This window comes from Mya arenaria, chromosome 7, assembly GCF_026914265.1.
Source record: "Mya arenaria isolate MELC-2E11 chromosome 7, ASM2691426v1".
Lineage (NCBI taxonomy): Eukaryota > Metazoa > Mollusca > Bivalvia > Myida > Myidae > Mya > Mya arenaria.
In genome coordinates this window covers 27,805,007-27,825,373 of record NC_069128.1, presented here as the reverse complement: position 1 = coordinate 27,825,373, position 20,367 = coordinate 27,805,007, and the positions used below count along the sequence as shown (strand labels likewise).

The 20,367-nt window shown below is 33.6% G+C and overlaps 1 protein-coding gene across 2 annotated transcripts in view; it reads left to right on the top strand.

Annotated features, from left to right (window-relative positions):
- Positions 1-3,268, top strand: part of LOC128241608 (solute carrier family 15 member 1-like) — a 37,816-nt gene extending 34,548 nt beyond the window's left edge. For both annotated transcript variants that reach the window (XM_052958619.1, XM_052958618.1), the window contains exon 23: positions 315-3,268. In XM_052958619.1, the coding sequence (XP_052814579.1) occupies positions 315-554 (240 nt within the window). In that variant the 3' untranslated portion in view covers positions 555-3,268. The remainder of the gene's footprint in view (positions 1-314) is intronic.
- The last annotated feature ends 17,099 nt before the right edge of the window (positions 3,269-20,367 follow it).

Below are 20,367 nucleotides of genomic sequence, written 5' to 3'. Positions count from 1 at the left end.
TTTTTCTAAGGCTGTTTGGAAATTTGACAGGGTGAGAGTGGTCTAGTGGTAATGGTGTCCACCTCTCACGAAAGAGGTTGTGGGTTCAATCCCCACCAGGGGTACTTTCTCATGACCTCTCAAAATGGAGGCTAGTACTGGTTTCTTCCCAGGAAACAAACTAGAGAGTGATTCTATAAGCTATCAGCTTTCGTCACAATGTACTTAAAACAAAATTAGTATAAACTAAATTTGTAAATGTTGATATAATAAACTGTTTCTGATATCCTTGTACATGAGTAGTCTGTTCTTGCATATTATCTTACATTTTTCAGATGGCCGAATTCTACCTATTTGCCATACTGATGTTCATCGACACCGTCATCTTCATGATCATGTCGTTCTTCTACAATTACAAGCCAAACTCTCTGTACACCGAACTCCCTGACGAGCTCACCATTCCCACAGATGGGCTGGACAATACGATCACTGATCGTAATGTTGACACTTATACAAGCAACAGCGAGAATGTTCCTCTACATCTCAGAAAAGTGTCCATTACACCTCAAGAATAGTTTTTCTTGTTAAGATAAATGTTTTCATATTAAGAAGCTTCTCTAGACCACACCAAGATCTTAAATATAGGGCAAATAACACAGTTTTTCTTGTTGTCAATTTTCTTAGCAATGAAAATGTACTTGGCAATGAAAATATGCCAGTCATTGAAATTGTTCTAGGCAATTAATTAACTATGCAATATAAGTGTATAAGGCAATGAAATATATACTAGGCAATACAAATGTTTTTGGCATTGACCATATTCTAGGCAATAACATGTACTAGGCATTAAAAATGTTCTATGCAATATACATTTATAGGCATTGAAATGTTCTAGGCAATAAAGATATACTAGGCAATGAAAAGGTACTAGGCAATGAGAATATACTAAGAAATGAAAATGTAGTAGAAATTGAAAATGAACTAGGCAAAGAAAATATACTAGGCAATGAAAATGAAAATATATAAGGAGAAATTTTCTAGGCAATAAAAATGTACTAGCCTAGGCAATGAAAATGCACTAGCTTAGGTAATGATAATGTACAAGACTAGGCAATGAAAATGTACTAACCTAGGCAATGGAAATATACAAGTCTAGGCAATGAAAATGTACTAGGCGATGAAAATATTCTAGGAGAAGAAATTTTCTAGACAATGAAAATGTACTAGCCTAGGCATTGATAATGTACTAGCCTAGGCAATGAAAATGTACTAGCCTAGGTAATGATAATGTACTAGCCTAGGCAATGAAAATGTACTAGCCTAGGTAATGATAATGTACTAGCCTAGGCAATGAAAATGTACTAGCCTAGGCAATGATAAAGTACTAGCCTAGGCAATGAAAATGTTCTAGCCTAGGTATTGATAATGTACTAGCCTAGGCAATAAAAAGTACTAGGCAATGAAATTGTACTAGCCTAGGCAATGATAATGTACTAGGCAATGTGAATGTTACCTATTATCAGTGTATAGCATATTGGTAAGATTGCAACTTAAAAAGAAATTTGGCTCCATCATGCCATTGATGTTACTGAACAGTTGTAACAGTTTTAGTTGGTATGATATATTTTGATTCTGTGTAATTTTAACATTCTCAACTCATAAAAGCCTTTCAATGACAAACTAAGAGCTCTATGATTAACCGTATTGAAGTCTTATAATTGGAACAGTTGCTAGTTATTTAATACCTATATGCACACACAAACAGGAAGATTTATTAAATTACATGTTTACAGCTGAGGTGCACAAGTGACATACGTGATATTTACAATGCACAATGTTATTTAATAAACTGGTATTGTTCATTCATTCATCAGCAAAAAAAAAATGATGGTTATATCTGCTGTAGTTTTTCTCAAATTTTGAAATGAGGTTGTGTGAAATACATGGTTGCATTTAATTATTGTATTTTCAAGTCTGCAAGATTAAAGAATCTCATTTTGTGTTTTATTGTGTACTGTTAATTTGTTTTTATTGTGTATAATATTTATATTTCACTTTTTTTATGTAATGCAATCTGCGAAAACCCTGGCCACAGGTGAAAATGATCTAATGCAAGTAATCCCATGTTTTCTACAAACCATATTTTTTATTTGGTTGTATATGTCAATTAACAAAGAGTATGAAAACGAAATAAAACCATTGTTCGACCTTAAAATCTTTGCTTTTAAGTTTTGAGTCAATATAGTAAGCTGGCTAAATATTATGGTCACAAATATATACATTGTATTTTGTATTAAATGTTAATGTTTATTTGTCCAGTCACTTTTGTGTTTGTTTGCATGTGTTTTTTTTATAGAAATATGTATATAGATTTCTTTTATTTAAAATTATAAAGTAGTTTTCTTTGCACAATTTTAAATGTATATACATAAATTTTAGCTTTTTGTGATATTTGAAATATTTCTTATATTAATGGACAGGTATAAGGACGTGCAAGTTATAAGTTAGTAGTAAAGGTACTAGCTCATGTTTTTGGACCCAAAATTAATTTTTCCCATTACTGCCGCTGAAAACACTTATTTTATTATTTTTTTACTCTATAATATTGAAATTGCAATAATTGAAAAAAATTTTTTTATAGTATTTTAAAATACTTTTGGATTAAGTGGGGTGCGAAAGCACGTCTGTCAAGTCAAGAAAAAAATAGAAAACCAACACTTTCACCACTAGGCTACCAAGACTAACACAAAAGTAATGAATATTTTGATTTTTTAACAATACATGGATGACTCCATGAGATTATGTCAATTAATCAATCAAGCAGCAACCAAGCTGTAATTTAGTGACCATTAACGCTTTGAAACTTGTTGTCTTCAAAGTCGGTATTTGAGCAAAGAAGGGTTCCAACTTTTGGTATCTTAGTTTTAACAATTCTAATGATTTGTCAAACTTAATTTCGTCATACAGAAAGTGCGTAATACAAAAACATGAGCAAGTCCCTTTAATATGCTGAAAAACCCCATCAGTCTTAGCTTTCACGAAGGTTAACCACTATTTTTATGTATTGGAGTTGCAAATGAATTGAAATGAAGTTTGGTTAATGAAATGTCATATTTTTGAAATTAATATTGCTCATTTAAATCTTTAAACTACTGGTTGTGAAACGTTCAGTTAGTGCAATTTTTCTTGTGCATTTACAAAGTTGAAGTTCTTTTGTCTTGTTAAAGCTTGATAGTTTTGTGCATTGTTTATTATTTTTGTTCTTATCTGAAATAAACTTTTCACCATATATGTTTTTTTATATCATGTCAAAACAGAAATTAAGTACAGTTGGAGTTTTAAGCGAAGAATTTGGTATTAAATAACACAGTAAAATGAGCTGTTTGATAATAACAAAAATGTCAAAAAGTACTAAAGTATTAACCAAATAAACATGTTACTTAACAGAAAATGCATTGATGTGGGTTTTTCTTTAGGAAAAAAACAATAGTCCTCTTGGTGATTAAGATGTTAAGAGATGAAGAGTAGTTATTTCCTTAATGCTTATCCGTCTCAATGAAACCGATTTGGCAAAATTTCATCTGGTAGCTTCTTCAAAATGTGTTGCTTCATAAAGAAATAGGTTATGATGTCACCAAAGTGTTGCTTATTTGAAGAAATTTCATCTTGTAGCCTTTTTAAAATGTGTTTCTTCATGAAGAAATGGGTTTTGAAGTACAAGATACAAGTTACAAGATACAAGAATCTTTATTTAAAGTCGGGTATGTGTTAACAAGAAACATTAGCTCAATGAGCTATTTTCTGACATGAATAACAAACATACTTAACATATCAAATAACAATGAGCTTGTGACCTGAAAATAAAAGTACATATGTTAAAACGAACACATATTGGAGCATGCATACAAATACAAATCAGAAAATAGGATTAGAGCATCGTAAACAGTGATAACACCAACAAGTTTTCCCGGCTGTACGGCCAGTCCACACGCGCACGGTTCCAGTAGTTGATATACCACTGTAAAATGGTTAGTTGTTTCAACAGTATAGCTTAAAGGGTAATCATATACATTGAAGGAGCAAAATTGTAAGTAGCAAAATTTACAAGTGAATAGCAGCTTTGTACATCGACGTGTAGTTTGTAAAAAAAAAAAATACAACAAAAACTTATAATTAATCTAGCATGATAGGAAAAATACTTTGCAAGTATTGCTTAGAGGAGGTATGATACGTATCATGTTATTTTGATATTGCACCTATCACTGTAGAAGAATGTTAATTGAAAATAATGAAAAAGTAAAGTCGTAACACCTTAACAAAATACTTGCCGAAAGAAAAACACAAGTAGTTGTATGTGTTCGACAGATGTTATATAAACTTGAACAACCATAAGCCCATGTAATTTAATTTAATAAGTTGCTATATAAGTCAGAGAAGTCCGCTAAAATCTTTTCTGTTATTTGAATCCCATATCTTGTCCAGTCGGTGTAAGCCATCCCACTGCAGACAAAACTCCTTTTCCGTTAAGACAAAGGATAAAAGATATTCAGTGCAACATCTTATAGTTCTCAATTTCTTCTATTTTTTTAAAACAAAAAGGTATTATTTACACATTGAACATTTGCAAGAGGGACCTGTCCAGGTGCGAATCAGCCTTCTTAATTCCAGGTAGTTTTGGGAGACCCTTATTTCCTTTGGGAGGCTGTTCCATACCTGACTGGTCTCAAAGCGGAAAGAGTTTTTTTATATTTAGTTGTTCTTACTGATGGAACGTCTACACAGTGTTCGTATCTCAGATTAAAATTACATTTCTTAAAAGTTACAAGGTTTTGAACATATTCTGGTGAGATATCATACAGACATTTGTAAGTTTCAATAGCAATGTATCTTAACCTATTCAAAGGTAATGTTGGCAATTGAACACTATGAAGAAGATTTTCGTAAGTTGAGGTGTAATCATTAAAAACAATTTTTAAAACTCTGTATTGAATCTTTTCCATTTTTCTGTGCTGGTCTTGCTACAAAAATGCCAAACGACAGGGCAGTAGTTGAAATTGGATCTGATAAAAGATTTAAAGATAATAAGCTTAGTATTGGTAGTCAAAAATTTGCTTAGTCTTTGAAGAATATTTAATTGCTTAGCAGCTTTTTTTGCACATTTTAGAAATCTGGGCATCAACATTTAATAAACAATCTACCTCAACACCTAAAAGTTTCACTTGCTCTTCACAAACAATGGTGTGATTAAATATATTGAATTGTTTTATTTCTTTAACAGACCTTGAGCCAACTAAAATTGCCCGAAAATTGTCAGGGTTAGCCTGCATTTGATTGGAAGTAAACCAGTTTATCAAAATGTTACTTTCTTCTTCAAGAGTGGTCATCACAACATCAGGATTTTATCACACACAGAAAGAGTATTTGTCATCTGCATAATTATACAATGCTTCATGAAGAAATCGGTTATGAAGTCCCCAAAGTGTTCTTTATTTGAAGTAGTTTCATCTTGTAGCTTCTTCATAATGTTGAAATTGGTTTTAAAATAGTTATCCAAAGTGTTTTTATTTTAGTAGTTTCATCTTGTAACTTCTTCAAAATGAGTTGCTCCATGAAGAAATGGGTTTTGAAGTCCCTAAAGTGTTCTTTCTTTGAAGTAATTTCATCTTGTAGCTTCTTCAAAATGTGTTGCTTCGTGAAGAAATCGGATATGAAGTCCTCAATGTGTTCTTAATTTGAAGTAATTTCATCTTGTAGCTTCTTCAAAATGTGTTGCTCCATGAAGAAATCGGTTATGAAGTCCCCCAAGTGTTCTTTATTTGAAGTAGTTTCATATTGTAGCTTCTTCATAATGTTACTCCATGAAGAAATTGGTTTTAAAATATCCAAAGTGTTCTTTATTTAAGTAGTGTCATCTTGTAACTTCTTCAAACTTTGTTGCTCCATGAAGAAATGGGTTTTGAAATCCCTAAAGTGTTCTTTTTTTTGGAGTAATTTCATCTTGTAGCTTCTTTATAATGTGTTGCTCCATGAAGAAATGGGTTATGAAGTCCTCAATGTGTTCTTAATTTGAAGTAATTTCATCTTGTAGCTTCTTCAAAATGTGTTGCTCCATGAAGAAATGGGTTATGAAGTCTTCAATGTGTTCTTAATTTGAAGTAATTTCATCTTTCAGCTTCTTCAAAATGTGTTGCTCCATGAAGAAATCGGTTATGAAGTCCCCAAAGTGTTCTTTATTTGAAGTAGTTTCATCTTGTAGCTTCTTCATAATGTTGCTCCATGAAGAAATTGGTTTTAAATATCCAAAGTGTTCTTTATTTAAGTAGTTTCATCTTGTAACTCCTTCAAAATGTGTTGCCCCATGAAGAAATGGGTTTTGAAGTCCCTAAAGTGTTCTTTCTTTGAAGTAATTTCATCTTGTAGCTTCTTTAAAATGTGTTGCTCCATGAAGAAATGGGTTATGAAGTCCTCAATGTGTTCTTAATTTGAATTAATTTCATCTTGTAGCTTCTTCAATATGTGTTGCTCCATGAAGAAATGGGTTATGAAGTCTTCAATGTGTTCTTAATTTGAAGTAATTTCATCTTGTAGCTCTTTATAATGTGTTGCTCCATGAAGAAATGGGTTATCAAGTCCTCAATGTGTTCTTAATTTGAAGTAATTTCATCTTGTAGCTCTTTATAATGTGTTGCTCCATGAAGAAATGGGTTATGAAGTCCTCAATGTGTTCTTAATTTGAAGTAATTTCATCTTGTAGCTTCTTCAATATGTGTTGCTCCATGAAGAAATGGGTTATGAAGTCTTCAATGTGTTCTTAATTTGAAGTAATTTCATCTTGTAGCTCTTTATAATGTGTTGCTTCATGAAGAAATGGGTTATGAAGTCCTCAATGTGTTCTTAATTTGAAGTAATTTCATCTTGTAGCTCTTTATAATGTGTTGTTCCATGAAGAAATGGGTTATGAAGTCCTCAATGTGTTCTTAATTTGAAGTAATTTCATCTTGTAGCTTCTTCAAAATGTGTTGCTCCATGAAGAAATGGGTTATGAAGTCTTCAATGTGTTCTTAATTTGAAGTAATTTCATCTTTCAGCTTCTTCAAAATGTGTTGCTCCATGAAGAAATCGGTTATGAAGTCCCCAAAGTGTTCTTTATTTGAAGTAGTTTCATCTTGTAGCTTCTTCATAATGTTGCTCCATGAAGAAATTGGTTTTAAATATCCAAAGTGTTCTTTATTTAAGTAGTTTCATCTTGTAACTCCTTCAAAATGTGTTGCCCCATGAAGAAATGGGTTTTGAAGTCCCTAAAGTGTTCTTTCTTTGAAGTAATTTCATCTTGTAGCTTCTTTAAAATGTGTTGCTCCATGAAGAAATGGGTTTTGAAGTCCCTAAAGTGTTCTTTCTTTGAAGTAATTTCATCTTGTAGCTTCTTAAAAATGTGTTGCTCCATGAAGAAATCGGTTATGAAGTCCCCCAAGTGTTCTTTATTTGAAGTAGTTTCATCTTGTAGCTTCTTCATAATGTTACTCCATGAAGAAATTGGTTTTAAAATATCCAAAGTGTTCTTTATTTAAGTAGTGTCATCTTGTAACTTCTTCAAACTTTGTTGCTCCATGAAGAAATGGGTTTTGAAATCCCTAAAGTGTTCTTTTTTTGGAGTAATTTCATCTTGTAGCTTCTTTATAATGTGTTGCTCCATGAAGAAATGGGTTATGAAGTCCTCAATGTGTTCTTAATTTGAAGTAATTTCATCTTGTAGCTTTTTCAAAATGTGTTGCTCCATAAAGAAATGGGTTATGAAGTCCTCAATGTGTTCTTCATTTGAAGTAATTTCATCTTGTAACTTCTTCAATATGTGTTGCTTCATGAAGAAATGGGTTATGAAGTCTTCAATGTGTTCTTAATTTGAAGTAATTTCATCTTGTAGCTCTTTATAATGTGTTGCTCCATGAAGAAATGGGTTATGAAGTCCTCAATGTGTTCTTAATTTGAAGTAATTTCATCTTGTAGCTTCTTCAATATGTGTTGCTCCATGAAGAAATGGGTTATGAAGTCTTCAATGTGTTCTTAATTTGAAGAAATTTCATCTTGTAGCTCTTTATAATGTGTTGCTCCATGAAGAAATGGGTTATGAAGTCCTCAATGTGTTCTTAATTTGAAGTAATTTCATCTTGTAGCTCTTTATAATGTGTTGCTCCATGAAGAAATGGGTTATGAAGTCCTCAATGTGTTCTTAATTTGAAGTAATTTCATCTTGTAGCTTCTTCAAAATGTGTTGCTCCATGAAGAAATGGGTTATGAAGTCTTCAATGTGTTCTTAATTTGAAGTAATTTCATCTTTCAGCTTCTTCAAAATGTGTTGCTCCATGAAGAAATCGGTTATGAAGTCCCCAAAGTGTTCTTTATTTGAAGTAGTTTCATCTTGTAGCTTCTTCATAATGTTGCTCCATGAAGAAATTGGTTTTAAATATCCAAAGTGTTCTTTATTTAAGTAATTTCATCTTGTAGCTCTTTATAATGTGTTGCTCCATGAAGAAATGGGTTTAGAAGTCCCTAAAGTGTTCTTTCTTTGAAGTAATTTCATCTTGTAGCTCTTTATAATGTGTTGCTTCATGAAGAAATGGGTTATGAAGTCCTCAATGTGTTCTTAATTTGAAGTAATTTCATCTTGTAGCTCTTTATAATGTGTTGCTCCATGAAGAAATGGGTTATGAAGTCCTCAATGTGTTCTTAATTTGAAGTAATTTCATCTTGTAGCTTCTTCAAAATGTGTTGCTCCATGAAGAAATGGGTTATGAAGTCTTCAATGTGTTCTTAATTTGAAGTAATTTCATCTTTCAGCTATTTCAAAATGTGTTGCTCCATGAAGAAATCGGTTATGAAGTCCCCAAAGTGTTCTTTATTTGAAGTAGTTTCATCTTGTAGCTTCTTCATAATGTTGCTCCATGAAGAAATTGGTTTTAAATATCCAAAGTGTTCTTTATTTAAGTAGTTTCATCTTGTAACTCCTTCAAAATGTGTTGCCCCATGAAGAAATGGGTTTTGAAGTCCCTAAAGTGTTCTTTCTTTGAAGTAATTTCATCTTGTAGCTTTTTTAAAATGTGTTGCTCCATGAAGAAAGGGGTTTTGAAGTCCCTAAAGTGTTCTTTCTTTGAAGTAATTTCATCTTGTATCTTCTTAAAAATGTGTTGCTCCATGAAGAAATCGGTTATGAAGTCCCCCAAGTGTTCTTTATTTGAAGTAGTTTCATCATGTAGCTTCTTCATAATGTTACTCCATGAAGAAATTGGTTTTAAAATATCCAAAGTGTTCTTTATTTAAGTAGTGTCATCTTGTGACTTCTTCAAACTTTGTTGCTCCATGAAGAAATGGGTTTTGAAATCCCTAAAGTGTTCTTTTTTTGGAGTAATTTCATCTTGTAGCTTCTTTATAATGTGTTGCTCCATGAAGAAATGGGTTATGAAGTCCTCAATGTGTTCTTAATTTGAAGTAATTTCATCATGTAGCTTCTTCAAAATGTGTTGCTCCATGAAGAAATGGGTTATGAAGTCCTCAATGTGTTCTTAATTTGAAGTAATTTCATCTTGTAGCTTCTTCAATATGTGTTGCTCCATGAAGAAATGGGTTATGAAGTCTTCAATGTGTTCTTAATTTGAAGTAATTTCATCTTGTAGCTCTTTATAATGTGTTGCTCCATGAAGAAATGGGTTATGAAGTCCTCAATGTGTTCTTAATTTGAAGTAATTTCATCTTGTAGCTCTTTATAATGTGTTGCTCCATGAAGAAATGGGTTATGAAGTCCTCAATGTGTTCTTAATTTGAAGTAATTTCATCTTGTAGCTTCTTCAAAATGTGTTGCTCCATGAAGAAATGGGTTATGAAGTCTTCAATGTGTTCTTAATTTGAAGTAATTTCATCTTTCAGCTTCTTCAAAATGTGTTGCTCCATGAAGAAATCGGTTATGAAGTCCCCAAAGTGTTCTTTATTTGAAGTAATTTCATCTTGTAGCTTCTTCATAATGTTGCTCCATGAAGAAATTGGTTTTAAATATCCAAAGTGTTCTTTATTTAAGTAGTTTCATCTTGTAACTCCTTCAAAATGTGTTGCCCCATGAAGAAATGGGTTTTGAAGTCCCTAAAGTGTTCTTTCTTTGAAGTAATTTCATCTTGTAGCTTCTTTAAAATGTGTTGCTCCATGAAGAAATGGGTTTTGAAGTCCCTAAAGTGTTCTTTCTTTGAAGTAATTTCATCTTGTAGCTTCATAAAAATGTGTTGCTCCATGAAGAAATCGGTTATGAAGTCCCCCAAGTGTTCTTTATTTGAAGTAGTTTCATCTTGTAGCTTCTTCATAATGTTACTCCATGAAGAAATTGGTTTTAAAATATCCAAAGTGTTCTTTATTTAAGTAGTGTCATCTTGTAACTTCTTCAAACTTTGTTGCTCCATGAAGAAATGGGTTTTGAAATCCCTAAAGTGTTCTTTTTTTTGGAGTAATTTCATCTTGTAGCTTCTTTATAATGTGTTGCTCCATGAAGAAATGGGTTATGAAGTCCTCAATGTGTTCTTAATTTGAAGTAATTTCATTTTGTAGCTTCTTCAAAATGTGTTGCTCCATAAAGAAATGGGTTATGAAGTCCTCAATGTGTTCTTAATTTGAAGTAATTTCATCTTGTAGCTTCTTCAATATGTGTTGCTCCATGAAGAAATGGGTTATGAAGTCTTCAATGTGTTCTTAATTTGAAGTAATTTCATCTTGTAGCTCTTTATAATGTGTTGCTCCATGAAGAAATGGGTTATGAAGTCCTCAATGTGTTCTTAATTTGAAGTAATTTCATCTTGTAGCTCTTTATAATGTGTTGCTCCATGAAGAAATGGGTTATGAAGTCCTCAATGTGTTCTTAATTTGAAGTAATTTCATCTTGTAGCTTCTTCAATATGTGTTGCTCCATGAAGAAATGGGTTATGAAGTCTTCAATGTGTTCTTAATTTGAAGTAATTTCATCTTGTAGCTCTTTATAATGTGTTGCTCCATGAAGAAATGGGTTATGAAGTCCTCAATGTGTTCTTAATTTGAAGTAATTTCATCTTGTAGCTCTTTATAATGTGTTGCTCCATGAAGAAATGAGTTATGAAGTCCTCAGTGTGTTCTTAATTTGAAGTAATTTCATCTTGTAGCTTCTTCAAAATGTGTTGCTCCATGAAGAAATCGGTTATGAAGTCTTCAATGTGTTCTTAATTTGAAGTAATTTCATCTTTCAGCTTCTTCAAAATGTGTTGCTCCATGAAGAAATCGGTTATGAAGTCCCCAAAGTGTTCTTTATTTGAAGTAGTTTCATCTTGTAGCTTCTTCATAATGTTGCTCCATGAAGAAATTGGTTTTAAATATCCAAAGTGTTCTTTATTTAAGTAGTTTCATCTTGTAACTCCTTCAAAATGTGTTGCCCCATGAAGAAATGGGTTTTGAAGTCCCTAAAGTGTTCTTTCTTTGAAGTAATTTCATCTTGTAGCTTCTTTAAAATGTGTTGCTCCATGAAGAAATGGGTTATGAAGTCTTCAATGTGTTCTTAATTTGAAGTATTTCATCTTATAGCTTCTTAAAAATGTGTTGCTCAATGAAGAAATCAGTTATGAAGTCCTCAATGTGTTCTTAATTGAAAGTAATTTCATCTTGTAACTTCTTCAATATGTGTTGCTTCATAAAGAAATGGGTTATGAAGTCCTCAATGTGTTCTTAATTTGAAGTAGTTTCATCTTTTAGCTTCTTCAAAATGTGTTGCTTCATGAAGAAATCGGTTATGATGTCCCAAGATAGGTTTTGATTTTTTTACTTACAAAACTATATGCTCATTACGGTCCGAAACTCAAACATATTTAGTTATCTTTGCTACAAAACTAACAATGGTAAGCTATGTTTTTTTGCCAAAATCTTCTGGATTTATATTCCATCCAGCATTCGTGATGGCGCTACAATGGATATTTTTAAAGCTATTTTATAAAATATTTAACCAGTAAATTTCTACTTAACATCCCATGATGATGGGCGTAACGCTCCCCCCCCCCCCTCCCCCTCCAATTTCAGTACTGCTGTTTAGCGTGGTATGAATACTGCTTTAATTAAGCGAGCCAAATATGCAGGACACCAGGGTCCATTAGATTAAGACAAGAACATGTATTAAATTTTATACCAAGTAAATGTCAAATACACAATTCAGACTGAACCGGATAATGAGATTATGTTTTAAAACTGCCTTCTCACATATGTACCGTTTTGACAACTTTTTTTAGTTTTTGTCTTGGAATGAACCAGTTTTTGCGTAAATTTCTGCAAACCAGTGATATAACCCTGCTGACAAAAGATCAGATCGCAGAGTTCATATTTCCGTAACTTAAATATAAAAATCTGCGATCTGATTTTTGTCCGCAGCCTTATATCACTGTTTTTCATTAAAACTGGCTCGTGACAACAGAACAAAAAAGTTGCCTAATGGTTAAATCTGTGAGAGTGCAGCATTAAACAAACAGGTTTCAGACAAGACTGTTTATCTGATATGAGACTACACAAGTACACAGGTTGGGACGAATCCCGACTCCTGGGGCATGATCTGATAAGGTAAAAAAGCTAATTGGTTCTGTTATCAATACTCAGAAGCCTGAGGAGGGAGATTTACTCTTAAATACTTAATGGCTCTACACAATGCAATATAAGCGATAAGATGTCTCCTGGTGCTTGGTAGCACTTTTCGAAACGTTTATGTAAATTTTAATGTCCACAGTGGAATAGAAAATGAGCTGGGAAATCGGGGGAATTGTAGATGATGCATCAAATACACCGTTTACCGAAGAAAAAGAAGTTCTTCAAACTATTAACGCTCTTGCCGTAGATAAAGCTCCAGGGCCAGATGTTATACTTGCCCAGTTTATCAAATTTACTATGGGTTTGACATTACCGTTTATAACTCGATTATTTAACTGTGTCTTTGAGTCGAGTGAATTTCCTGATAGATGGTCTGAAAGTATTATTTGTCCTATTCATAAGTCTGGCTCAAAGTATGAGCCTAATAATTACCGAGGTATATCATTGATAAATGCAATCTTCCTTACTTAACAGTAGGTTATAAAGTTGGGCCGAAAACAATGGCAAAATCGATGAGTTGCCAGTTGGTAGCTGGGAATTCAGATGGTGTCTTATTTTATGGATAAAAGGTACACATGTCAAGAAATCACACGCCCAATGTTTTTTATGCATGTACACAGATACATCTTTGTGATGTGTATGTTTTGTAAATTCGCCTATGGATATTCGAACATTTACAGTTGGTTATTCGCAAAAATCCGACTACCAACCAGTTGGTAGTTGGGGATCAACCAGTTGGTAGTTGGGGATTCAGTTTTTGTCTTGTTGTATGATTTAAAGGTACACATGTGAAGAAATCACACCCTGAAGTAGTTTAATGCATGTACACATTTGTATCTACGTGACAAACACACTTAAAGTCACGTTTTTTCGTGCATTCGACAGTAGGTAGGTAGAAGGTAGTTGAATGTTCGAACTCCAAACTATCACATCACTCAATGCAATGTAAAACGGCTATATAGAATAGGATGTCTTGGAACAAAATAGAGAACAATAAAACAAAACTTGTCATCGATAAAAAATGTTATTTACATGTGCATATTTAATAGCAACTATATTTGTTACCATGATATGTATCACTTATATGTATAAGTACATTATTATTATATTATTATTATTATTATTATTATTATTATTATTATTATTAAAAGTATAACCACTTTCTGGCTTTATGCACAACAATTTTTCTACACATTTTCAATGCAAAAAATATATACATGTATATACAATAAAAGTACGAAACGAATGATGATTATAATTAACTTTATAATTTAAATGATTATTATTATTATTATTATTATTATTATTATTATTATTATTATTATTATAAACATCTTAGCAGAATCTGGGATTTAAATCTCAGGCAAAATGGCAAACAAATAGTTTGTTTCTAGCCTTGCATACAAGTTAATATTATACATCAGAATACAATTGGTTAAGTCGGTTATCTAAACATGTTACACCCATGCACTTTCAAACGTGGGATGTACAAACAATTGCCTATGAATTAAAACGATTATGGCAAGCGAAATCGTGGCCTCATTGAATTTGGTTTTCTATAAAGACAAGGAAGTATGTTTTGTTAAAAAAAAAAACGCACAGTTACTGCGTTTGTGAATACAGTTTGTATTTGTATTCCTGTTTTTTAAAAAAAACAACACGTTTTAGTTTCCTTCACTAGAAAGAAGTTAAGCCCTTTGCTTCATTTGAAGTTTGTTTCACTACTATTAATGGCTTGTCTTTTGAGAACACCTGGTTATTCGATCGTTGTTATGGTCACCTGAGATAAATGGTAATGAGCAATGAACATGGTACAAAGCTTTGGGATTACCAGATCAGAATGGTTTCACAAATGTTTAGATAGATAAAAACAAGAAACGCGCTCTGTATCAAAGGATGGTGGTTTTTGTTTCCTCATACTGCCTTCCTTTCCTGCTTCATGCTAGAAATGTGTCTGCACTTTAATAAACTGGGCCAGATGCACATTGGATTTGCAAGTTTTATGGCAACTAAAACTCACCGATATTTGTGTAACTGGAAACGAAATAAACATATTAACATTTTCAAACCTTTTGTTATTGTTTATAAAAGGTGAAAATAGTGCCTCCAATATTTGAATTTTGGGAGCCCAACATACTGACAAGTTGTGGAATTGTTTTTTATAGCATTAATAGTTGTTCAGTTTTTTTAGACTTTTTGTAAAAATGACGAGCTAAACACTCAAAAAACAACCAAGCCAATTATGTAGTCGCAATTTATTTAAAAGCTTTAAGAATGTCAATGCAAAATTGTCAAATTTTGTGATGGTTCACTTTGAAGCCGCCGCACCCCTCTCGAGCCTGGGCTGAAGATGGCCATCACCCCGCGCTATATGGCTTCAGGGAACAGTTCTCACAACCTGGCCCCGTGTCCGTGTCCCCCACAACATAATCGGAGGTTGCCTAGGCCATCGGTAATGAGTGCGTTGGTGAGACGATGCGTGATGGAGGGCATCAATAGGTAGACCGGTTCCGAATTTCTGTGGGGCCATCGATGGCAAACATGTGGCCATCGTGGCACATTAGAACACCGGCATCAGGCACTTCAATTACAAAGAGTACTTCTCAATAGTCCTGCTGTGAGTGGTTGACGGCAACTTAACGTTCCTGTGGGCGGACGTTGGCGCAGACGGATCCGCATCTGACGCCGGAATATTCAACAACGGCACGCTGAGGGGCGACCTGTAAGGGAGCCGATCGGGTTCTCCTGAACCTGAACCTGCGATGACAACAGCATCTCATACTTCCTGCGTGATCGCTTTACAGGCCTCCACGCTGCAGACCTTTACCAGGAGGATGGACATGGAAATGTCATTACGATTGTATGGCGACACAGAACTTATTTCTACTGAAAAAAATCTCGCGATTAAATGGCATGCAACAGACCGGGCCATGCTATATAGTCGTGAGACGGATGTGCGAGCCACACACGAGTCACCCATGACTGTTGGGCCATAATCGCACGACTGTCGCACGCGCATTCCACTAGTGAATGCACCACAACCTGATCAATATTAAATATGGAGGATGCGTTTTTGATGATGATGATGATGATGATGATGATGATGATGATGATGATGACATATAAGACACAGAAGATCTCTGAAAACCTATTAAAATCAACATATAGAAGAATATATATATATTTACAATAGTACTTTTGAATTAGTGCCATTCCTGGATAAATTTGAACATAATATATTTTAGATAATTAACAATTGCATGCTAGGAAAATTGCCAATAGTAATCATAAACTAACTGTGAGTATGGTATTTTCAACTTTTTCAGTTGTATAATCTTATTTTTCTGAAATAAAATACATTGGAACCCCGTTGGCTCGATCCCTAGGGAACGGCGAAAACACCCCGAGCATCGCAAAATTCGAGTCAAGCGGGAATGTTTACCTTAAGTATGAAGAAATCGGTCATTTACATCCAGTTTGAGACAACGAGGTGTTCAAGGCACGCAAATTCGAGCCAACGGGGTTCGACTGAACATGCTTTTTAACATAATTATTATGTGATATATAAATATACAAAATTAAATACAATTGCCATGGTTTCAAGGTTTATTTGAAAGGTCAGGCTCCATTAAAACACAATAGAACACACACACACGCACACGCGCGCGCGCTTGGATCTTAATAGATTTAATTTAATATGCAACCAAGCATCTGAGTAAAGAATATTGAAATATTGAGTAGTTCAAATGTAAGAGTGGTGTTCAGTAACTCATAATTGAAAGACTTAAACAAACCAGCAACAATACAAGTTTGCATTAAGACCCATTGACATTGTGTAGTTATACATTTAAATTTGATTAATCATTGATTAATATATATTACTACTGAGTTTTTATTTTTATTTAACTACACTTCCTATTCAATGCCTTTCGTTTGCTTTGAGCAGATATTAATGAAAGACGATTTTGTTATGATACGGTTTGAATGATACTGCTGCTTCAATATGTTACACTCGTGTAAAGTTTAACCTGGTAACATGTATGTATTTTAATATTGTACGAATGAAATAAAAAATAAAATAACAACAACATGTGTTCTTTAATGTCTTTTGATACATGTCTTACAAGCTATTCGAGTCCGATTCGATAACAATCGAAACGGGAAACACACATAGCAATAGTTGCTTAAAATTCGAGCTTGCGAAGGTCTAGATCTAACAGAAAAAAAGAATCCTTAGGCAGGGGACACCACCCTTCCCCACCACATATAACATATTCAGACCAAAATAAAGAAATACCTTCACATGTTGACATCTCGCTCAAGTGTACGGGCGTACAGTTCAAAATGCTTCAGGTACGCTCCTTGGAATGTCTAGCTACAATAAGGCCACACCAAATTAATGTTTCGTTCCTCGGATTTTTGCCCCAAAAAATTGGATCGAGCGAGTGAAAAAAATAAATAAAAAAATTGTCAGTTTTCATAAAACTGAAGCGAGCGAAGAGCGAAAAATAAAGTTTTCCTTATATTCAATACAAATAAGAAAGATTGTTCAATATAATTGCCCTTAAACCCATTTTAATGCCATCTTGAACTGAACCTCTAATGGACATCGGGAAAATGTCGGAATACATACTATTTATTCATCCGTGTTTAGTACAAACATTATAAGGATAAATCTAATTTCTTATATAATTAAAACGTACTTTAATATGACGATCATTCATAATAAGAAATAACCCTGCTTTTAGGAAAAAGTTTGAAATGACTGATATAAATCTACCTGAATCACTTTTACATCATTTGCAACTGTATTTAGTTTGAAATACTTAGGATTGATTTTGGATTTGTAAAAAATGATCACTTACACAGGCATCTTCAAACATCAGACTCCATATAACATAGACTAAATTTTGTTTTTATTATCACAGGAAATGCAATGACATGTGCTTATTAAAACAAAAAGAACAAGGGTATTTTTCAGAGTACTTTGGTTATTTAGATGTTTTATGCACCAGCCAATTGTATATGACCGCCCCCCCCCCCCCCAAGTCCGGAATAGCGGGGACATTGACTTCCGGCCTCTCAAAACCCGGGTAAAATACCCGACCTGCAGGGACACACTGCTGGTAAAATCCCTGCCAAATGGCCCCGCAACCCCGGATACCTATGTGAGGCCCAATCCCGACTATTTTCAATATGAAGCAAAACCACATTCACTAGGCACTGCGAGGCCACCTGAAAGGTAAAAACACAGCCCGTTGCCTCCGCTGTCCCCGGTATACCCCTGGAACGAGGGCGAGGGGTGGACGGGGCAGTGGTTACAATTGACAAGGGCATTAGTATGATTACAATCCCGGATTATGCTGCAAATAAAAACAAAATATAAGATGATAAACTTAGGTTACGCTATTTGTGAAAAGATATTTGTTCAAAACTATTGTTTTGTCAGAATTTGATCAAAAATGAGCTTGATGCATCAATTTGGACCAAACGATGACTCATGTTCCAGCATCGACGTAACGAGGTAAAATGTTGGTCCCTTGTATTATGACTTGAATAAAATAGTACTAAGTTGATCATTCCGATGGTAGGCTTTCGTTTTCTTACTTTGCCACAATCCTATGAAAATAATCAAATTATAGTCCATTCTGTATTCGTGATGGCGCTACAATGAATATTTTTAAAGTTATTTTATAAAATATTTAACCAGTGAAATTCTGCCAAACATCCCATGATAATGGGCGTAACGCCCACCAAATACCCACCCCTCTCCAATTTGAGTACTGTTTTTTAGCGTGGTATGAATACTGCTGCTTCAATTAAGCGAGCCAAATATGCAGGACATCAGGGTCCGTTAGATAAAGACAAGAACATGCATGAAATTTTATACCAAGTAAATGTCAATTACACAATTCAGACTAAACCGGATAATAAGATTATGTTTTAAAACTGCACTCTCACAGATTTACCGTTTAGCAAACCTTTTTTAGTTTTTGTCTTGGAATGAACCAATTTTTACGTAAATTTCTGCAAACCAGTGATATTACCCTGCTGATAAAAGATGAGATCGCAGATTTTCATACTTCCGTTCGAAAATTAATGTTTTATGGATAAAAGCATTACTAACGGTTTAAGAAATATGCATAAAACATCATTTTTTCAAGTTAAATATAAAAATCTGCGATATGATTTTTGTCAGCAGTCTTATATCACTGGTTTTCATGCATTTTCGGATAAATCGGCTCGTTCCAATAAAAAACAGTTGCCAAATGATTCAGTCTGTGGGAGTGCAGCTTTAAACAAACAGGTTAAGAACCTGGTTTCAGGCAAGACTGTTTATCTGATATAAGACTACACAAACCCACAGGTTGGGACCAATCTCGACTCCTGTGGCATGATAAGATAGAAGTGTAAGGAGTTTTACTCCTAAATACTTAATGGCTCCACAAAATGCAATATAAGCGATAAGATGTCTCCTGGTGCTTGGTTTGAACACTTTTCGAAACGTTTATGTTACGTTAGCTTGGAAATCGGAGCGAATTTGAAGATGATGCATCAAATACACAGTTTACCGAAGAAGAAAAAGTTCTTCGAGCGATTAATGTCCTTGCCGAAGATAAAGCTCCATGGTCAAATGCTATACTTGCCCAGTTTATCAAATTTACTAAGGATATGACGTTTATAACAATATTATTTAACTGTGTCTTTGAGTCGGGTGAATTTCCTGAAAAATCATCTGGGAGTATTATTTGTTCTATTCATAAGTCTGGCTCAAAGTATGAGCCTAATTATTACCGAGGTGTATCATTGATAAATTCAATCTTCCCTACTCAGTGTGTGTAAATTGCGTCATAAATGCAATAGTCCATCTAATTTTAAATTTACTTGAAAGATCTTTATTTTGACGATAGACCACTGTACATGTATAAATTGTACATATATATGTACTTTATTTTAAATTTAGTGATGTGGAAATATTTTTCAGAATTTGTATTTAACAATGTAAAATCTTTATCAAAGTAAATCTTTATTGTTTCAAATATGTTGTCTTTTTTAAAATGTATTTTCATTGTTACTAATCTGCCAAGTCAGCAGATATGACTTATAACAACTTTGACAGAGTATCAAAAGCACATTTGAAGCTCCTTAAAGACATGTCCTGTATTTATATAAATGCTAAGTTGCAGAAGCACATATGAAGTATCAGCTGATCTTTTAAACAAAAATATAAAGTGAGAGAAGTAGCATTGAAGTCTCTAGTACAAAATACTATCAAAATGAAGCCCATTAGAAGCATTGGTGCTTCAAATGAAGCACACTGACACATATTCAGAAGCTCATTAGAAGTTGGTGGGGGCTTCACCTGCAGTTCAAATAAGTACACATGAAGTCCCTGGTACTTCATTTGGAGCACAGGTCTTGTTTTAAGAAGTTCTATTTAAGTACAGAAGAAGCATATTAAAAGTAGGGGACTCCTATGAAGCAGGAGACTTTTGTGGCTGGGTGAACTGTTCTTAAAATGTTCCATATATAAAACAATAAATATTTAAGAACTTTTCAAGGCACTATCAATTCTTGTACTGTGAGTATCCACTAACAAGTTCTTGAAATGTTCTTAATCCATTCATTATTGTTTGTTTAATAAACAATAAAGGAACCTTTCAAATTCTTGAAATGTTCTTAATGTGTTCACGGAACATTTTAAGAACAATTCAAGAACACTTAAGTTCTTGGCATGTTCTTAATGTGTTCATGGACATT